At 47.2% G+C, this 15995-nt stretch overlaps 2 protein-coding genes across 3 annotated transcripts; both read left to right on the plus strand.

Moving 5' to 3' along the window:
• Positions 1 to 848: 848 nt before the first annotated feature.
• Positions 849 to 5647, plus strand: LOC123112400 (OVARIAN TUMOR DOMAIN-containing deubiquitinating enzyme 4). 2 transcript variants are annotated; one of them, XM_044533377.1, is made up of 8 exons: positions 849 to 1053; positions 1235 to 1308; positions 1809 to 2333; positions 2404 to 2525; positions 2645 to 2685; positions 2772 to 2870; positions 3920 to 4121; positions 4264 to 5647. In XM_044533377.1, the coding sequence occupies exons 3-7, from the start codon at positions 1835 to 1837 to the stop codon at positions 4089 to 4091; spliced, it is 933 nt and encodes a 310-aa protein (XP_044389312.1). In that variant the 5' UTR covers positions 849 to 1053; positions 1235 to 1308; positions 1809 to 1834; the 3' UTR covers positions 4092 to 4121; positions 4264 to 5647. The 2 variants fall into 2 exon arrangements, with proteins under 2 accessions (XP_044389312.1, XP_044389313.1); XM_044533378.1 differs by lacking the exon at positions 1235 to 1308 and having other exon boundaries at positions 862 to 1053.
• Positions 5648 to 5925: 278 nt separating this feature from the next.
• On the plus strand, positions 5926 to 14863 carry LOC123112399 (uncharacterized). The gene is made up of 5 exons (XM_044533376.1): positions 5926 to 7743; positions 8314 to 8602; positions 11939 to 13875; positions 13965 to 14081; positions 14509 to 14863. The coding sequence occupies exons 3-5, from the start codon at positions 12336 to 12338 to the stop codon at positions 14520 to 14522; spliced, it is 1671 nt and encodes a 556-aa protein (XP_044389311.1). The 5' UTR covers positions 5926 to 7743; positions 8314 to 8602; positions 11939 to 12335; the 3' UTR covers positions 14523 to 14863.
• Positions 14864 to 15995: the final 1132 nt, after the last annotated feature.

Below are 15995 nucleotides of genomic sequence, written 5' to 3' on the forward strand. Positions count from 1 at the left end.
AATATTCAAATACACGTAGAACTTTTTTTTAAATACGATGAACTCCTTTTGAATGCATGCTGAACAAAATTTCTATACATGATGAACATATTTTATACACACTGAACATTTTTCCAATGTATGGTGAACATTTTTCTTTAATACGGTTAACAAAAATTTGGAATTCAGAACTATTTTTGAAACATGAACAAAATTCGAAAACATGAACACAATTTGGAATTTCGAGAAACATTTTCTGAAAAGTCAAACGAATTTCGAAAAATCTGAACATATTTTGGATATTGAAAATAGTTCATTGAATTTAAAAAAGTTCACTAGTTTTCAAAAAAAGTTCATTGAATTTGAAAAAAAGTTCATCAATTTTGAAAAAAGTTCATGGAATTTGGTTAGAAAAGTTCATCGATTTTGCAGAAAATGTTCACACATTTTGCAGAAAAGAAAAAATGAACAAAACCGTTACAATAAAAAAGGAAAAAGAAAAAACTGTTCCAAAAACGAAAAAAAAAGAAAACCATTCCAGCAAATTAAAATAAAGATTATAAGAATAAAAAGGCCAGTAGTAAACACGTCAAGTAGGCTGGCTGGTTGGTTGTGACAACGAACTCTGAGCAAGGAGATCGCCAGTTCGAGTAACCGTGGGACTCTGTTTTTTGCGTTTCTTTAAAAAAAGTAACGTGGGCCGGCCCAGTGCGGTGAAAGGGGTGTGCGCCCTGTACCGTTAAGCCTAAAACGGGCGCTACGGGCGCCGTTTAGGAAATGCCGTGCGGGTCTGTCCCACTAGCGTAACGACAATATAGAATCGCACGGAGCGGCCCATTGTCTATGGGCCCGTCTAGAGCCCACGGCCATCGTCGCCTACTCGGCTCCATCCGGCGAGAGTAGACCAATCCCCTCCGCCTCTGCCTCTGGCTGTCTCTGCGTGGCGGAGCCTGAGCTTCTCCGGCTTCCACCAACCCTTCCACTGCTACCCACGTCCCCGCCGCAGCCCCATCCTCGCATCTCCCCTGCCCCTGCCGGATTAGCTCGCTCCGATCCGGAGACCCAAGCCTGAAGGTGCGAATCTCCCGGTCCCTCAGATGTCTAATTTGGGCTGCTCCGAAGTATAATCTGTACTAGTACCTTCCCTGCACTGTAGTAGGTGCACTGGAACTTGATAGTATGAAGCGTAGATTGCCCATGGCCTCCGGTGCTGTGATCTTTTTGAGTACTCAACTGCAGTGTGTCTACTGTCCAGGTGACCTTGTCTGCTGTTGTTGCCATAACGATGAGACTAGAGGGATCAGTGGTAGCATAGAGCTCTGTTTTCTGGTAAGTCTACTCGTGCCTGAAATGTTCATGATTTTGGAGGCGAATTCCATTGTAGGATCATATTCTGGGAAGTCCACAGGTTTAGCTTGTATGCAGTTTCTTTATAGCATATTCCGGCATGTGTGTGCTCAGTATGTTCGAACTAGTAAATTCATATATTCAGACAGGGACCTTTCTTCCTGTTATTTTGCCGTCAAAGCTCAAAAGGAGTGATGCCAATTCGCTAAAGCTCAATGTGGTCGTCAGCCTCTATGCTCTCAATCTCCTGGCAGATAATTTTTCTCATAGCAAAATTGCATAGTTGTGCAATCTGTAGCTGTTCTGAAACATACGTTAGTCTCCTTTTAAACGATGCTACTGTCACATGATGCACATCATGGTTCTCTGACCTTGGATCAATTTACTCTTACTTCGGTGTGTTGTCTTATTTTTTATTTGAGATGAATCAATGCTCTCATGTCCCACTAATTCTTAGCTGGTCGTCCGAACATGTTTTTCAGTTTATACTTGGTGCAACTGGAAGCAGATGCTGCTGCGTTGCGCGCCTGCTATATGTTTGCAACGCCGCACCTATACCATGTATTCTCAGCCTAGCCAGTTACAAGGAGGATTGTCACAGAGCATGGCCTTATGGAAGCATTCTCGCTCACATGCAGTCAGTTATCAAACAAAAATGGGTTTAGTTAGTCTTTCTCCTAAGAGCACAACATCATCTCATCTGCAAAATGGGACATGCTTTGCCTGCTTGGAGCAACAGTCTAAACACGGATTATCAGCGAGAGATCGTATCCTACATGCTAAGCTTGATATGGCCTCACATCACGGGTTTTCTAGTATTAGCTGGAAGTCGAGAACGACGAGAAGTTTAGCACAAAAAATAGGGGGTACAGGCGCTGGACTTTCCTTGAGTTTCACAGTTGCTGGGATAGCAAATGCTGGGGGTCCGGTGGATAATGACATTGATTCCAAATCATCCTCTAGTTGTGCTCATGGGAAGAAAGTTTACACAGAGTATTCTGTCACCGGTGAGTGTGTGGAACATTTTGTTTCTATATACATTATGCCTATATGCATGTAGTCACACACGACCTGCAGGCATTCCTGGGGATGGTAGATGCTTGTTCCGTTCTGTGGCTCATGGTGAGTGCATTAGGTCAGGGAAACCCATACCTAGTGAGAATCTTCAAAGGAAGCTCGCTGATGATTTAAGAACACTGGTATGTTTATAATGTATAAAGCCGAGGTCATACTTTTGATGAATATTGTTCTCAACACTGAAGATTTTTTTTCTTGGTTAGTCCTGTCTGAAATTTCTATATAACTTTTTTATTGTTAGGTTGCTGATGAGTTTATCAAGAGAAGGACAGAGACTGAATGGTTAGTTCCTTATCCTGCTGTTGTTCTTTCTTCACAGCAATGTTGTGCTACACATGCTTACCCTTTGTTGTAACATCAATATGCAGGTTTATTGAGGGTGATTTCGATACATATGTCTCTCAGATAAGGAAGCCACATGTGTGGGGAGGAGAGCCAGAATTGCTCATGGCTTCTCACGTTCTTCAGTGAGTAACTGGACTATTTTTCTGTTGAGATAGGCATTTTAAAAGATAAGTAGTATTAGCCATGATCTCTGAATATTTTCAAACTGTTTGCTATTTAGCTGAACTATTCATCACTGCATGTTTGCTATTTAGCTGAACTATATATTGTTGGGTTTAGTCCCACATCGGTTGCGGGGGGAGACATAACACGATTTATAAGGGCGGGGGTGTCCCCTCCTAACAGGCTAGTCTTTTGGGGGAGAGGGCCCAAGGCTTGTCATAAGTCGGTGTTTCTCTCCGGTTGGGCCTGGTTGACGCATGTGGGTCGGAAACGCTGGTGTAGCGGACCCGGAATTGCGTAACAAGTGGTATCAGAGCCCAGGTGCCCGGAATGAATCTCGGTAGACTCACGGGTGGTCGGTCATGGTTGGTGGGCTGGAAACGCTGGTGTTAGCGGGCCCATGGATGACCGATGTGTGAGGGGGAGATTGTTGGGTTTAGTCCCACATCGGTTGCGGGGGGAGACATAACACGATTTATAAGGGCGGGGGTGTCCCCTCCTAACAGGCTAGTCTTTTGGGGGAGAGGGTCCAAGGCCTGTCATAAGTCGGTGTTTCTCTCCGGTTGGGCCTGGTTGACGCATGTGGGTCGGAAACACTGGTGTAGCGGACCCGGAATTGCGTAACATATATCACTGTGTGTACCTAATACAGCACTTGCAACAAGTTGTTTCACTTTTACCTTCACCGTGCGTCCCAAGTCACTAATACTGATGTAGCATAACACTTGAGCCTGTGGCGTTCAAGACTACTGCCACTTGACCTTGTTTCTTCTTCTAATATTTGGCTTCCTTGTATATATGCACTTCAAGGAGCTGCGATTGTGGCTTTCTGTCTTAACAGAAAAATAACAAGGGGAAATGTTTCGATTGTCACGTCGATGAGAATCTATTACTGTATTCCAAGATAGTTAGTGGACATTGTCTTTTGTAGGTTTAATTTTAAAACTTGGCCCTTCTTTGCAACAGTGAGGTGCCAAAGCAGTAAGAATAAACATCATTTCGTTTTCAGGATGCCGATCACTGTTTATATGCACGAAGAAGCAGCGGGTGGTTTGATAGCGATCGCGGAGTATGGCCAAGAGTACGGGAAAGAAGACCCAATCCAAGTCCTCTATCATGGCTGTGGCCACTATGAAGCGCTGCATATACCAGGAAACGCCGAACCCAGGTCAAGACTGTAACATTTGGAGCTCTGAAACCAGATAGTTGTAGTAAGTTCTTGTCCTATATTATACTTTCTCTGCTTTCCAAATACATTTTCTGTCGAAGTATAGTCAGAACCATTGAGCTTCTTCCATTTGGAGTATCATTTTCGGTGAGAGAATTTATCTCTACCATTGATCTTCTGGGCAGATACTAGCAGCGCTTGTCAGACTCACAGGTAGCTGAGCACCTGGAGCTGCAAAAAGTCCGGGTCACGCCATTCCAGCGGATCTCAACAACCCACGGCCACATCCTCCGCTGCATGTATCGCATGCAAACGTCGAGATTCAGATGTGTACTTAGCCAAATCTTGTCCATCTATTTCCCTCTCATTTTAACTTCCTTCTATAAAAACGCACGTACACAACCTGATCAGGCAGATAATTCTGGATCTGAGTAATCTTTCGTCTCCGCCTGTCCACCACGTCCGCCATGAGCGACGCCTCCGCCGCCGGCCAGGGCGCTCTGGATGCCGCCTCGTCCGGCGACACTTCTTCGCCGGCGCCCTTAACCATCCACAACGTGGACATCCTCACCCACGTCCCCGCCAAGCTAGACTTCGACGCCGACAACTACGCCGAGTGGAGGGACGGCATGCTCTCCGCGCTCGCCGAGTTCGGCGCCGTCGACCACGTCGGGGAGCAGGGACACTCCCTCCACGAGGGAGACGAGGAGTGGGCGCGCGCCGACGTCACCATCGTCCTGTGGATCTACACCACCATCTCCGACGAGCTGCTGGACGAGGTGATGGCCGCCCACAGCACCGCCGGCGAGGTATGGGCCCAGCTGCGCGGCTTCTTCGGGGACGAGGGCGCGTTTGACCCGGCCCTGGAGCTCCGCGCCGCCGCGCAGGGGGACATGTCCGTGAACGCTACAGCTGGCGCCTCAAGGCGCTGGCCCGCGCCGTCGCGGACGCGGGCGGTGAGCCTGTCTCCGACACCGCGCTGACCCTGCAGCTGCTCCGCGGGGTGACCCCCAGGCTCCGGGTCATGGGCACCTCCCTGCTCGTCAATGACCGCTTCCCCAGTTTCATGGAGGCCTTCTCGTTGTTGGGCCTCGAGGAGTACAGACGTGAACAGGGCGAGTTCTGGTTGAGGGCTCCGCCCGCCGCGGCGGTGACCGTGGTGATCAAGTCCAGGGCGCGCACTGACGTCTTCCTGTGACTCCCTTCTCGTGTCTAGAGTTGCTCCAGCCAACTAGCAGTATTCAGGGCCTGTTTAGGACTGCTCCGCTTCACCAACATTAGTTTCACTTCACTATTCACTTTGGAGCAGTTTCATCCAGCGTAGTGGTGGGTAATTTTCATCCTGCTCCAGCTTAGTGTTTTTTTGAGCGCCTCCTGAAGAGCTTCATAAAAAACTAGGAGATTACGCCCGATTCTAGTTTTTTTTGGAGCGGCATATCATGGAGCTATCCCGTTAGCACAGCTGAATTTGAAGAAGCAGAGCAGTCCCAAGCAGGCTCTCGGTTACTGTATTAGGGCTGAAAACTGAGCGAAAACGGATGAAACTAGGTGCTGCCACATTTGTTTACATATTCTTTTTCGAAAGCGGAAACAAATATGAAAATGAATACTATTGGAAACAAAACCAGTGCAAATACAACACGTACAGACATGGAGACAGAAGCGAGTGTTCACCGAAACTAAGGCTGCCCGTAATGGAAGTATCATAGGTAGTATCATGCATGCCAACTAAACACTTTTGATGAGGTGGCATAGAATTAAATGAAGAAAGAGATGCTTGAGTATCACATCATGATATCGTATCATATTAAATGATGTGCTACTTCGTGTCATGCATGGTAATAAATGTAGTCCTCTATGATACCAAGATATGATACTATGCATTAGGGATGTAGTATCATACACCAATATCATATGCATGATACTAGTATATGATACATCTCATTACAACCAGCCTAATGGACGGTCCCATCAGTTAATACACTCTAAAAACATCACAATTGCAATTAATGCAATATTAATTTTAATGTGCAACTAAAAGATAATTCTATATACCTAAAATAGTTAGTCCCCACTATCTCAATTCCCTCAACATGCACACATGCTACCTTATCATATATGCCACCTCATCACCCCACTAACTATTTCTCTTAACATGCATGAAAATTGCTATTTATATTCTCTCTTATCATGCACACATCCCAATGTGTGCGCATTGCAACCTCGTCGTCGACGAGCGGCACGGGAAGGCGTCTTCGAGGGTCCTTGGTTGCTGGTGGTGGCGGCACCGGCTCTCCACTCGATAGGCGGGCGGCGGTCCGTGGTCCGGCGGTGGTCCGAGATGGCGACACCCCTCCGTCGCCGGTAGGGTGTCGGCCGCGGATTTGTTCCGCTCCTTTCCTCCTCCTCTCCCCGTCCTAGTGCCGCGCAGTCTCCGGTCTAACATTCTTTGGGTCGGGATGGCCGGCGGCTTCGTCGGTGGTTGGGGTTCAGTAAGGCGAAAGCCGGCACCTTGGTTAGTCGTGGAGTTGTCAGATGGTAGGGCGGCGGCCCTGGCCGTGGGAGGCGCGGCGTTTGTGGGCGGAGCGTGCGTCTCAGGTGTGGGCGAGCAATCATGTTTACGTGGGTGGCGTGTTGTGGGTGGTTGACGATGCTAGGATGGGACGAAGGGTGTGAGAACTAGGTACATCACTTGCCCAATTTTACTGGCCGACGGTGGCGGTGGCCGTTGATGTCGTACCCTTCCTGAATGCATCGTCGCTGTGTTCCCACTCCTCATCTTGCTCCGGGTGAAAACCTGATCTTCGGGATCGAGCGTGGCGGCTATCCATGGCTGTTCCCTTCTTGGAGGCACCGTTTTGGGGTCTTGGCTTCGTTGTGGTCCGTCCCACTTCTCTGTTGTGGTTGCTCCTGATGGAGGTCTCTGCAAGCACCAAGCGGTCTTCCTCATCGTCATCTTTTGTTTGCTTGGTTGTCGGTAGGGTGGTGTGGCGGTGCCTGGCACCTTTGTATCTTGCCTTGGGTGCGGGGTGTGTGTAGTGGTGGTGTGTGTTTGTATCGGCTATCGGTTGTAATCGGTGAGGTTTGCTTTATATATAAAGCGGGGGAAAACCCTTTTTCGTAAAAAAAATTAAATCATTCTAATTATATTTCTCTCAACATGCATATAAAATACTACTTATATTCTGTATATATCTACAACTTATAATAATCAAATACAATATATTATATCTATTTTAATTTTTATTTAAATTTCATCAAAAGGTATTGCCACCAATCCCCGCAACAACGCATGGGGTATCATCTAGTTAACATAGAAGTGATTATAGAGGATCTCACTTTTATCCATAGCAGTTGGAGAAATATAAATTTGATTAAAGATTTTTAGACGGATTAGCTGAAATTATCACATCCATGCTCATGCTTTCATAATGACATGGAAAATATGCATTAGTGTGAAGCTCCATGAAAATCTAGCATCTCGTGGGTCTTGCTCATCTTGCAAGAAACGTATAAAGGTTCACAGGCCTTTCCAGAAAGAAAGTTGTTTTCTATTTCGCTCTTGCTACTTCTAAGCATGTGTTGGGAGCTACCACATAATACCACACATCACCGAACATCTACATTCTCGACTGTGCGTCTGCCTCGAAGCATTCTCATCTAAGGTATGTGCCAAGACAAACATTATATGTCTCTTGTTTAACTAATCTCATATCTTTGGTTGCACTCCTGATCTCTGTGGCTCTGTGCGTCTATCGAATAAACTGATCTCTGTGTATCTGTTTAATTAGTTAACTAGGCTTTTCTGAAATCCTTCATATCTGACATAGGAATCCATTGTCAATTTAATGGACCGAGAGATAGTATGAAATGAACAGAAAAGCATTCCGTAAGATTAGCACTACTACTGTAATTTCCACTAGCAGCAGATGGATGCGTCAAGGTTTTAGAATTTCAATAGATATAAATTCTAAAAAGAAGATATTCCTTCCATTCAGAATTTATATCTGCATATTAACTATTTTTTTTCCAGAATACAGAACTGGAACATAAAAAAAATTATGTACAAACACAATTATGCGGTTATGCCAGACCCTTATATCTCTCTATTGTGTTCTGTACAAAAGTTGGGTATTTGTATCAAATGTTCAATTTTCAAACTCTTTTATGCTTTCAAAGTAAGACAATAACACTGCTTTCAATTAATTAAGGAGTGAAAATGAATTGTGCAACAGGATTATAAGATAGGCAAACCATGAAGACATCGCACAGAGGAGTGTCCCAAGAGCAACAATATTCTCCGTAGGCTCAACGGCCATCTCAAACACTTCGAGTAGCGAGTGCAGTCTGCATCATTGAAGGAATCAGTCCGCTGAGGCAATACTGCAACGACATCCTCATCAACAATCAACGGCTTGCGGGGCGTCAGCAAAGGGCATTGCAAAGCCGAGATCACCCTAACTGCATGAACCTTGCCAGCATACTCATCGACCATCACCAAAGAAACTACCTCGGGCACAAGAGGTACGCCGCCTACAATATTTTTTAAGATAAAGACATGAAAAGGGCATCTATTCTTAAGTCCGATTATTAATACTATCGAAGAAAACAAAAGTCAATTCAATGGACAGACAACTAGACGTTGAAAGACTAGTAAAAAATAAAATTACATTGAAGGCTTATTCTTCCTTCGGTTGTACGCCTCGCGCCAAAGATTAAAATTGCATTGAACAAATAGTAAAGGAAAGGGACACCGGCCTGCAAACGCCCTCACAATACCAGGCTTTTTAGACCGCAATAGCCACTCACACCTTAGGACAAGATTTATAAATTGCTGAAGCAACATCATGCTAGAGCATCACCCCACGTAGAACAAGCTTGCGGTCCATCACCATCAGTTGAGAGGGTTGGAGAAAGCGAACCATGCCACAAAACAACATGAAAGAAGATGCCGGACTCGCCGCACCAATAGCCAGTCAAATATCTCTCCTTGAAAGACACGCCAACTGCCAAGATCTGAAGGAAACCAACATATCTGGCGACACAAATTCTCACAGGCCCTTCGTAGACGTCGGATCAAATGTCATCGAGGGAGGAAACTAGAAGACCTTATTCCAACACGCCATCACCGCCACCACCTCATCGATGTGGCCAAGGAAACAAAAAACTAAGGGGGGAATGAGACGGACGTGTCCCCACACCTATTGCCGTTGACGAGGCCAGCAAACAAGGAAGAGGGGCGGGACAAAGGCGGCGCATGTAGGGAGGTTGTGGTGCTGACGGCTAGGGTTGCGAGTCACCACCCCAACAAAGTCTATCTCCACTACGCCACCTACATTTTGAAAGGGAACCGATCAACCGAGACCGGACCAAGATATAACCATTGAATACGAGGAAGGAGGTGGGGACACTTGTTTGGTTGGAGACCCCGGAAAAAAATGGCACGCCTGGAAAGCAAACAATGGCCTAGCATGTAGCATCTTGCATGATCACTCTGCAAAAAAAAGCATCTTGCATGATCATTAGCCTGGCTAGAGTGCCTGACACGTTCATTAGGCTGGCCAGGTGCTGTGATTCGGTAGCATGGCTCATGCTTGATGCTAATTGCACTTTCCCCAAATCACTAATTAAAGAGTATTCTGCAAATGTCACTCTTATTTTCTCTGATCGTAGCAAGTGGCGAAGTGCATGTGCACCATTTGTCGTTATTAGACAATTTTGGTGGGTTTCTTACCCGACCGTGAGGGATGTGAGGCCAATTAGGCGTGACTAATGCAAGAAGAGTAGCGAGCTGTCCGTGGTGAGAGAAGTTGTGATGCTAATGCAGGAGACATCCTGGTGTAGTTGAGGGCGCAAAATTTCTGTGCGGGTACAACTGGCACTTAAAAGACCTTCCGCGTAGATGAGTCCTCTTGAATCGAATTTCTTGGAAGGCTCGTCGGTACCCTTCACGGGAGTTGTGAGTAGAGCTGGGTCATCCTCACCTAGGGCATCATCGTCATCGAAGTCCTCAGCATTGGTGTTGTCCCTGCCACGGATGTGGCTGTCAACCATGTAAGAAGCAGTTGTCTGCCAAGGCCATGGACGAACCGGGATGGCCTTCGGGCAACTTTCGTTGCTCTCCTCTTCCTCCACATCGTGCTCCCCGAGGATGTCGTGAAGCGACTCCACGTTGGCGACGAAGTGGGAGGTGGGTGGGTTGATGAAAATCAGCTCCAGCTCCTGTGTTTGGCAATGTGCCGGGCTACGGAGGTGAAGCTCTCAGTATGAATCGACAACGAATTCCAGGTTCCAAAGAAGAGAACGTGGCGTGGATTGTAGGTGTTGACAACTTTGATCTCACCTTCTGAATTTGTTATGATGTTCATTGTCCCTAAAGGCGAAGATCCAGCGGGGAGCAAAGAGATCGCGGTTGATGTGGGATCTTGTCTGGATCTCGGTTAGGGAAAGCACGACATGTGCCTGGTGCACCACCCCCTACCTGGTGCGCCACTGTCGGTGTGAATTTCGGCAGTCCCCTCGATAGGGTGCCACATGCCGGAATGCTCAAAGGGGAAACATGAGACAGATTTACCCATGTTCAGGCCCTCTCTCTGGAGGTAAAACCTTACTCCTGCTCTTACTGTATTGATTGGATGGGGTGTACAGAGTACAAGGTAGATCTCAGGGATCATAGGTATATGGAAGGCTGATGACTAATGTGTCTATCGACTAGGCCGGCCACGACTCATAAAGGATGTCGAGGGCCTAGGGTTACAAAGTCCTAGTCGGTTCTAAGAAAGTCGGAGAATCTTCTCGTGACCTGGCCTCCTTCTCTTGCACGGTAAGGACGCCAGTTACTTCCTTCTAGAGGGCCCATAGGCCAGGCTGAGGCCTGGGACCCTAGAGCGTCGGGGGTGGGGTGGGGGGGGGTGTCTCATATCGGCTTGATGGGCCAACTTCCGGTGTCTTGAGGCTCCCCTGGGCTGTAACACCATCAACGAGTTTTTTAGGGCAAAGAGGCCATTGTGCCGATGATCGCAGGGATGACCGGAGATTATGTGCAGGCTCTAAGGGCTGTCCGGAGTGAGTAGTTGCCTAATGTGTTTGTCGTCGAGTATGGCATTTTCTGCCTCTCATTTTTTTTAATTTCTTCTTATTCTTTTTTAAGCTCTCTAGCTGATGTAAGTTTTCCCTCTACTCAATGAAAATGGCAGAACTCCTGCTGGTTATGGTAAAAAAATGTTTTCAGCCTCCTGCTTTGTCACTATGATTTTCAGCCTCCTGCTTTGTAAATGACTTTGTATGCACCTAATAAAATACATGCTACATCCATGTTGGGCCATTTCCATTATATCTTCGTAATTGTTGTTGCATTCATATTTAACATGGCACTGCCGTAATTTTCTTTGCCTCGGCCTTTTTTATACTTTTGTTATCAACAGTGTCAAGTATCATGAGTATTAATTGTTTGTCAATTTTTGAAAAGTAAATGATTCCACATTTTACTTATTTAATACTTAAACTTATGGTACACAGTTAATTAAAGTAAGTTAGAATGTTGGTAGATATTACAACCTATATTAAATATAGATATGTCCAAAATATCATATTTTCAATATATGGAATGAGTTATTTTATAGTTACACATTTATTTTTGGATGAGAGTATTGATGCATGCTAACTATTCCCCCACCCTACATCCACACAAACCCCAAAGTTCCATATGTTTCTAAGCATACCCTTTGGGGTGGGCTGGGGTGTATGGATCATGCGGTTTTATTTTCAAGAAGGCACAACATTATATTCTAGCTTATTTTTCGTATTATTATCATATTCTTTTGTTGACAATTTATTCTTACTGCCAAGTTGGTGATACAGGAAATCTGTAAAATAATGGAGGGCATGCTAAAACTATTTAGTGAATGGGAGATTCAGCTGCTTGTGCTTTCCAGCTTCATGCTACAAACATTCCTCTTCTTTACTGGGAGCCTTCGGCTACGTGGCACCAATGGTTTTCTTAGAGGCGCCATTTGGGTAGCTTATTTAGCGGCAGACTTGGTGGCAGTTTTTGCCCTTGGCTTTCTGTCACGACAAAGGGAGTCCACCACGGAAAGGGGCACAATAAGGGAAACCCACCCGCTGGCCTTCTTGTGGGCGCCTTTCCTCCTCATTCATCTCGGCGGACAAGACACCATCACTGCATTCGCCATAGAGGACAACAGTTTGTGGCTAAGGCAGATGTATAATTTGACAGCCCAAGTGGTCCTGGCCTTGTATGTTTTCTGGAAGTCGACTGGTTTGCGCAACATGCAACTTCTTCTCCCATGCATCTTTATATTTGTTGCTGGAGTCATCAAGTATGTGGAGAGGACACTGGCTCTCAGGGAATAACAAGGATTCCGATAGGAAAGAAAACAAGTATACAGACACGGCACTAGATCATGAGGATGCAATCTACCCTAGGATTGTTTGTTACGCTTTGGATTGCGCGCCCGTCATCCGACATCTATTCGCTGGGCGCACACTATACCAGATAGAAAAAGACATTGCTCGAGAAGACAAATTTGATGAAGGCCAGGTTGTCAAGTTGATCAACGTTGAACTTGGAATCATGTATTATGATCTATACACTAAGGCGTCAGTGCTTCGGACAAGAAGTGGCATTATACTCCGATGCATATCCCAAGTATCAGCCACGGTTGCCATGGTGCTCTTCGCAATTAGCAACAAGCGACAATACAGCATAGCCGACGTTGTAATCACATACGCGTTGTTTATCGGAGGTTTTTCCCTGGAAGTTTTTGCAATGTTTGTGATGGTCATGGTGTCACCTTGGACATGGGCATGGTTGAAGGCCAACAAGTGTCGTTGGCTCGCCCGCATGTCTTGGATTCTTCTCTCCAGCAATATCATCGGGTGGCCGGAGGAGAAGACACTGTGGTCCAACAGCATGGGGCAGTACAGTTTTCTGAGCTACATTGGCTGTGAAACACCAAGTAGCATGTCGGGACACGCGATGTGCATGATCAGGAAGATAGCGAAGGCAGTTGGCGCTGGAGGGGCCGGAAAGTTGTTTTGGCTGAGCAAACTGCTAGACACCAAGTCCGAGGTGGTGGACAAGCAGATCACGGAGAGTTTCATAAAGGTGATTGACTCGTATGCCTTCTCTTTCCCCCAACCACAGTGGCGACACCTCGGTCCGTTCCTGAAGCGGCAACTATCAGGCGACGCCGCGGATTTCAACGATCTGGTGCTCCAGTTGCACTTGCTGACGGAGGTGCAGCTCAGCATTGTTTCAGTGTCTACGAGAATCAGCATGGATGATGCCGAAACAGGCGTTTTGGTCAGCCACTGCCGGAAACTATCCAACTACATGATGTACATTGTTGCAATACATGCAACTTCCATGTTGCAGGTCATTGGTTCTAGTCCCGGGGAGCTGCTCGAAAGCGCACATAAGCGTGTGAGACCCATAGGCGGCGACAAGACGGCCATCCTGCAGGAGCTGAGAGATGCTCGTGTGGGTGGGAACATGAAGCCTGATTTGTTTAAAGAAACACTGGAGGAAATCAGGGACATGTGGGTGAGGATCATCATGTACGCCGCCGGCAAGTCCCGACCGGAGAAGCACGTGGCGCAGCTCGCCAGGGGAGGGGAGCTGCTCACCTTCGTCTGGCTGCTCATGATCCACAAGGGGGTTGGGGATACCGCACTAAGCAGGGTCGACCTTACCAGCAATCCTACTGCTTTCGATCTTGAGGTGTTATACGCCTTGGATTTTCGCCATGATAGATCAGCGTCAGCGTCATCATCAGGTAAACAGAGAAGTAATCCATAATTATATGCACAACAATGGTCATATTTTATGAATTTCTTTCTTAACGTTGATTGACTTGACTTAAAGCTGGTGACGCCTCTCCCTCGGCGTCCTCCACCTCCACCCCACCGCCATCCTCCTCTCCGCCCAACACCAACAACGGGGCCTCGCCGCCGACCTCTACTTCTCCCCCTAAATCCCAGGGTAAGAACGGCCAAGCATCCTCCTATTCCTTTTCAGGTTCTCTTCTCCATGCTAACAACTCTCAGGGTTCCTCGGTATCGCTCCATCCAGCTTAATTAGCCTTATTGTTTTTTTCTCTTCTAGCTCCAATTCAGAATTAGGTAAAACCTTTTCTAAACTAAGGCCCTATTCGGTACTGCTCCGCTCCACAACTCCAGGAGCGGAGTTGGTGGAGCTGTAGTTTAAATCGGAGGAGCTGCTATTTCCCCGCTCCGCGGATTCCGGGAGCGGGTGATTGCCGAACAGGGCCTAAATCATCTGCTTGTATAAAAAAGATGATATGATAATATATCTTTGTAATGGCAATCATAGCTCGTGGAGCATAGTCCAGTCTGCTTTCAAACCTCCAAATGTTTGCACCATCTTGACGTTTTGTATACTTGTGTAGGCGAGGGAGCATAATGGAGCAAGAAGAATGGTAGATAAGAAAACCAATGTGTGTGCCCTGCTGATCATAGATAAGGAAAAACCAGTGTGTTCCTTTCATCAGTTTAAAAAAAAACGGAGGCAAAATTCGTTTCACCAGTTTGGTGTGGCTTTTATTTGACTGCAGCTTCCATGATCTATTTGCTGCACCTTTTTTTACTAGACTCCCAGAGAGACACCTTGCACTTTTGATCAGGTATACAGTCCACAAATTCAGTGTGTATGTTTAGCGTGACAGATTTTTCTCTGTAGTGTGGTGTTGTAACGGAATGATGTTCAGAAGTTCAGTTTATATCGAACTGCAGCTTCCATGGTCTTATTTGATGCACATTTCATCTTTTTGACCAGAAATTCAGTTTAGGCGTAGGATGCAGAAATTCAGAGATGGGAGTTTCTGGTCCATGGTCCACTCGAGCCTGATCTAGATATTCAGAGACGGGAGTATAGCGTCGTCCTACAAGTACTCCCACCGGCCTCCGTTAAAAAATACTCCCATGTAGTACATGGTGTCGGTCAGCCACGTTCAGATATTCAGAGATGGGAGTAAGTATCATGGTTTTAGTTCAAATTTAAGCGCCGTTCTTTTGGCCACCGACACCGAAGCAGTCGACGTACCTGCAGCAGCAGATCATCCACGAACGAGAACATAGTGTAGACATTAGGCCAATTTCACCGCGCGACCCCAAACGGACGTCCGGATTGGCCCGAATTTGTTCCTTTGGGGCGCCGATGGGTATGCCTGTGTCCGTTGGGTCGTGTGTGCGCCCACCGCGCGGCCGCACCCCAAATCGTGTCCGGGGTGGACGGGAATAAAAAAAACTATAAAACTAAAATGAAATAACTAAAAAAGCAAATCAACGCATTTAAAAAAACATAAAACATATATAGGGGTCGGCCACAAAACGGCCCAGTTTCAACGGCCACTTAAAAGGCCCAGTTTCATAATTAACATAATAACAAAATAAAAAAAAACTCCTCCCGCGCGCTCCTGCCGCGCCCGTCGGTGCCGTGGCCGTCGCCGACTTGACTGGCCGCCGGTGTCGTCGTCGTCGCTGACGAGGTCGACGTACTCCGGCGGTGTCCAGAGGTGGGGCGGCGGTGCGTGGTAGACGGGGGCGGGCTGGACGGCCAGAGGTGCCTGCACCACCTCCTCCCGCGGCGACGCCTCCCGCTCCGGTGACCGCGGCGGAGTGGGGCACCAGTTCACGCCCAGGCCGGCGGTCATCTCCGGCGCAGTGCAGGACTAGCCCCACCCCTGGCCCAGCAGCTGCTCGAACGCGGGCGGGTCCTCCTCCATCGGCTCCTCCGCGACAGCCGCCGTGAGGGCCGCCAGCTGCAGCTCCGGGAGGCGACGTCCCGGCGGCAGAGAGGGCCATGGCCTCCTCCAGGCCGTCCCACTGCCGCTCGTCGTGCGTGTTCATGGAGTCGTCCATGACACGCTGCAGGAGA

The sequence above is a fragment of the Triticum aestivum genome, chromosome 5B (genome assembly GCF_018294505.1).
Source record: "Triticum aestivum cultivar Chinese Spring chromosome 5B, IWGSC CS RefSeq v2.1, whole genome shotgun sequence".
In the NCBI taxonomy this organism is placed as follows: domain Eukaryota; kingdom Viridiplantae; phylum Streptophyta; class Magnoliopsida; order Poales; family Poaceae; genus Triticum; species Triticum aestivum.

Bases quoted from the DNA above. Each gene is read 5' to 3' on its own strand.
- LOC123112399 (XM_044533376.1), top strand. From the start codon at position 12,336: ATGTTTTCTGGAAGTCGACTGGTTTGCGCAACATGCAACTTCTTCTCC. The intron at 13,876-13,964 runs GTAAACAGAGAA...CTTGACTTAAAG, and splicing joins AGCGTCAGCGTCATCATCAG to CTGGTGACGCCTCTCCCTCG.
- LOC123112400 (XM_044533377.1), top strand. From the start codon at position 1,835: ATGCTGCTGCGTTGCGCGCCTGCTATATGTTTGCAACGCCGCACCTAT. The intron at 2,526-2,644 runs GTATGTTTATAA...TTTTATTGTTAG, and splicing joins CTGATGATTTAAGAACACTG to GTTGCTGATGAGTTTATCAA. The intron at 2,686-2,771 runs GTTAGTTCCTTA...ATCAATATGCAG, and splicing joins AGAAGGACAGAGACTGAATG to GTTTATTGAGGGTGATTTCG.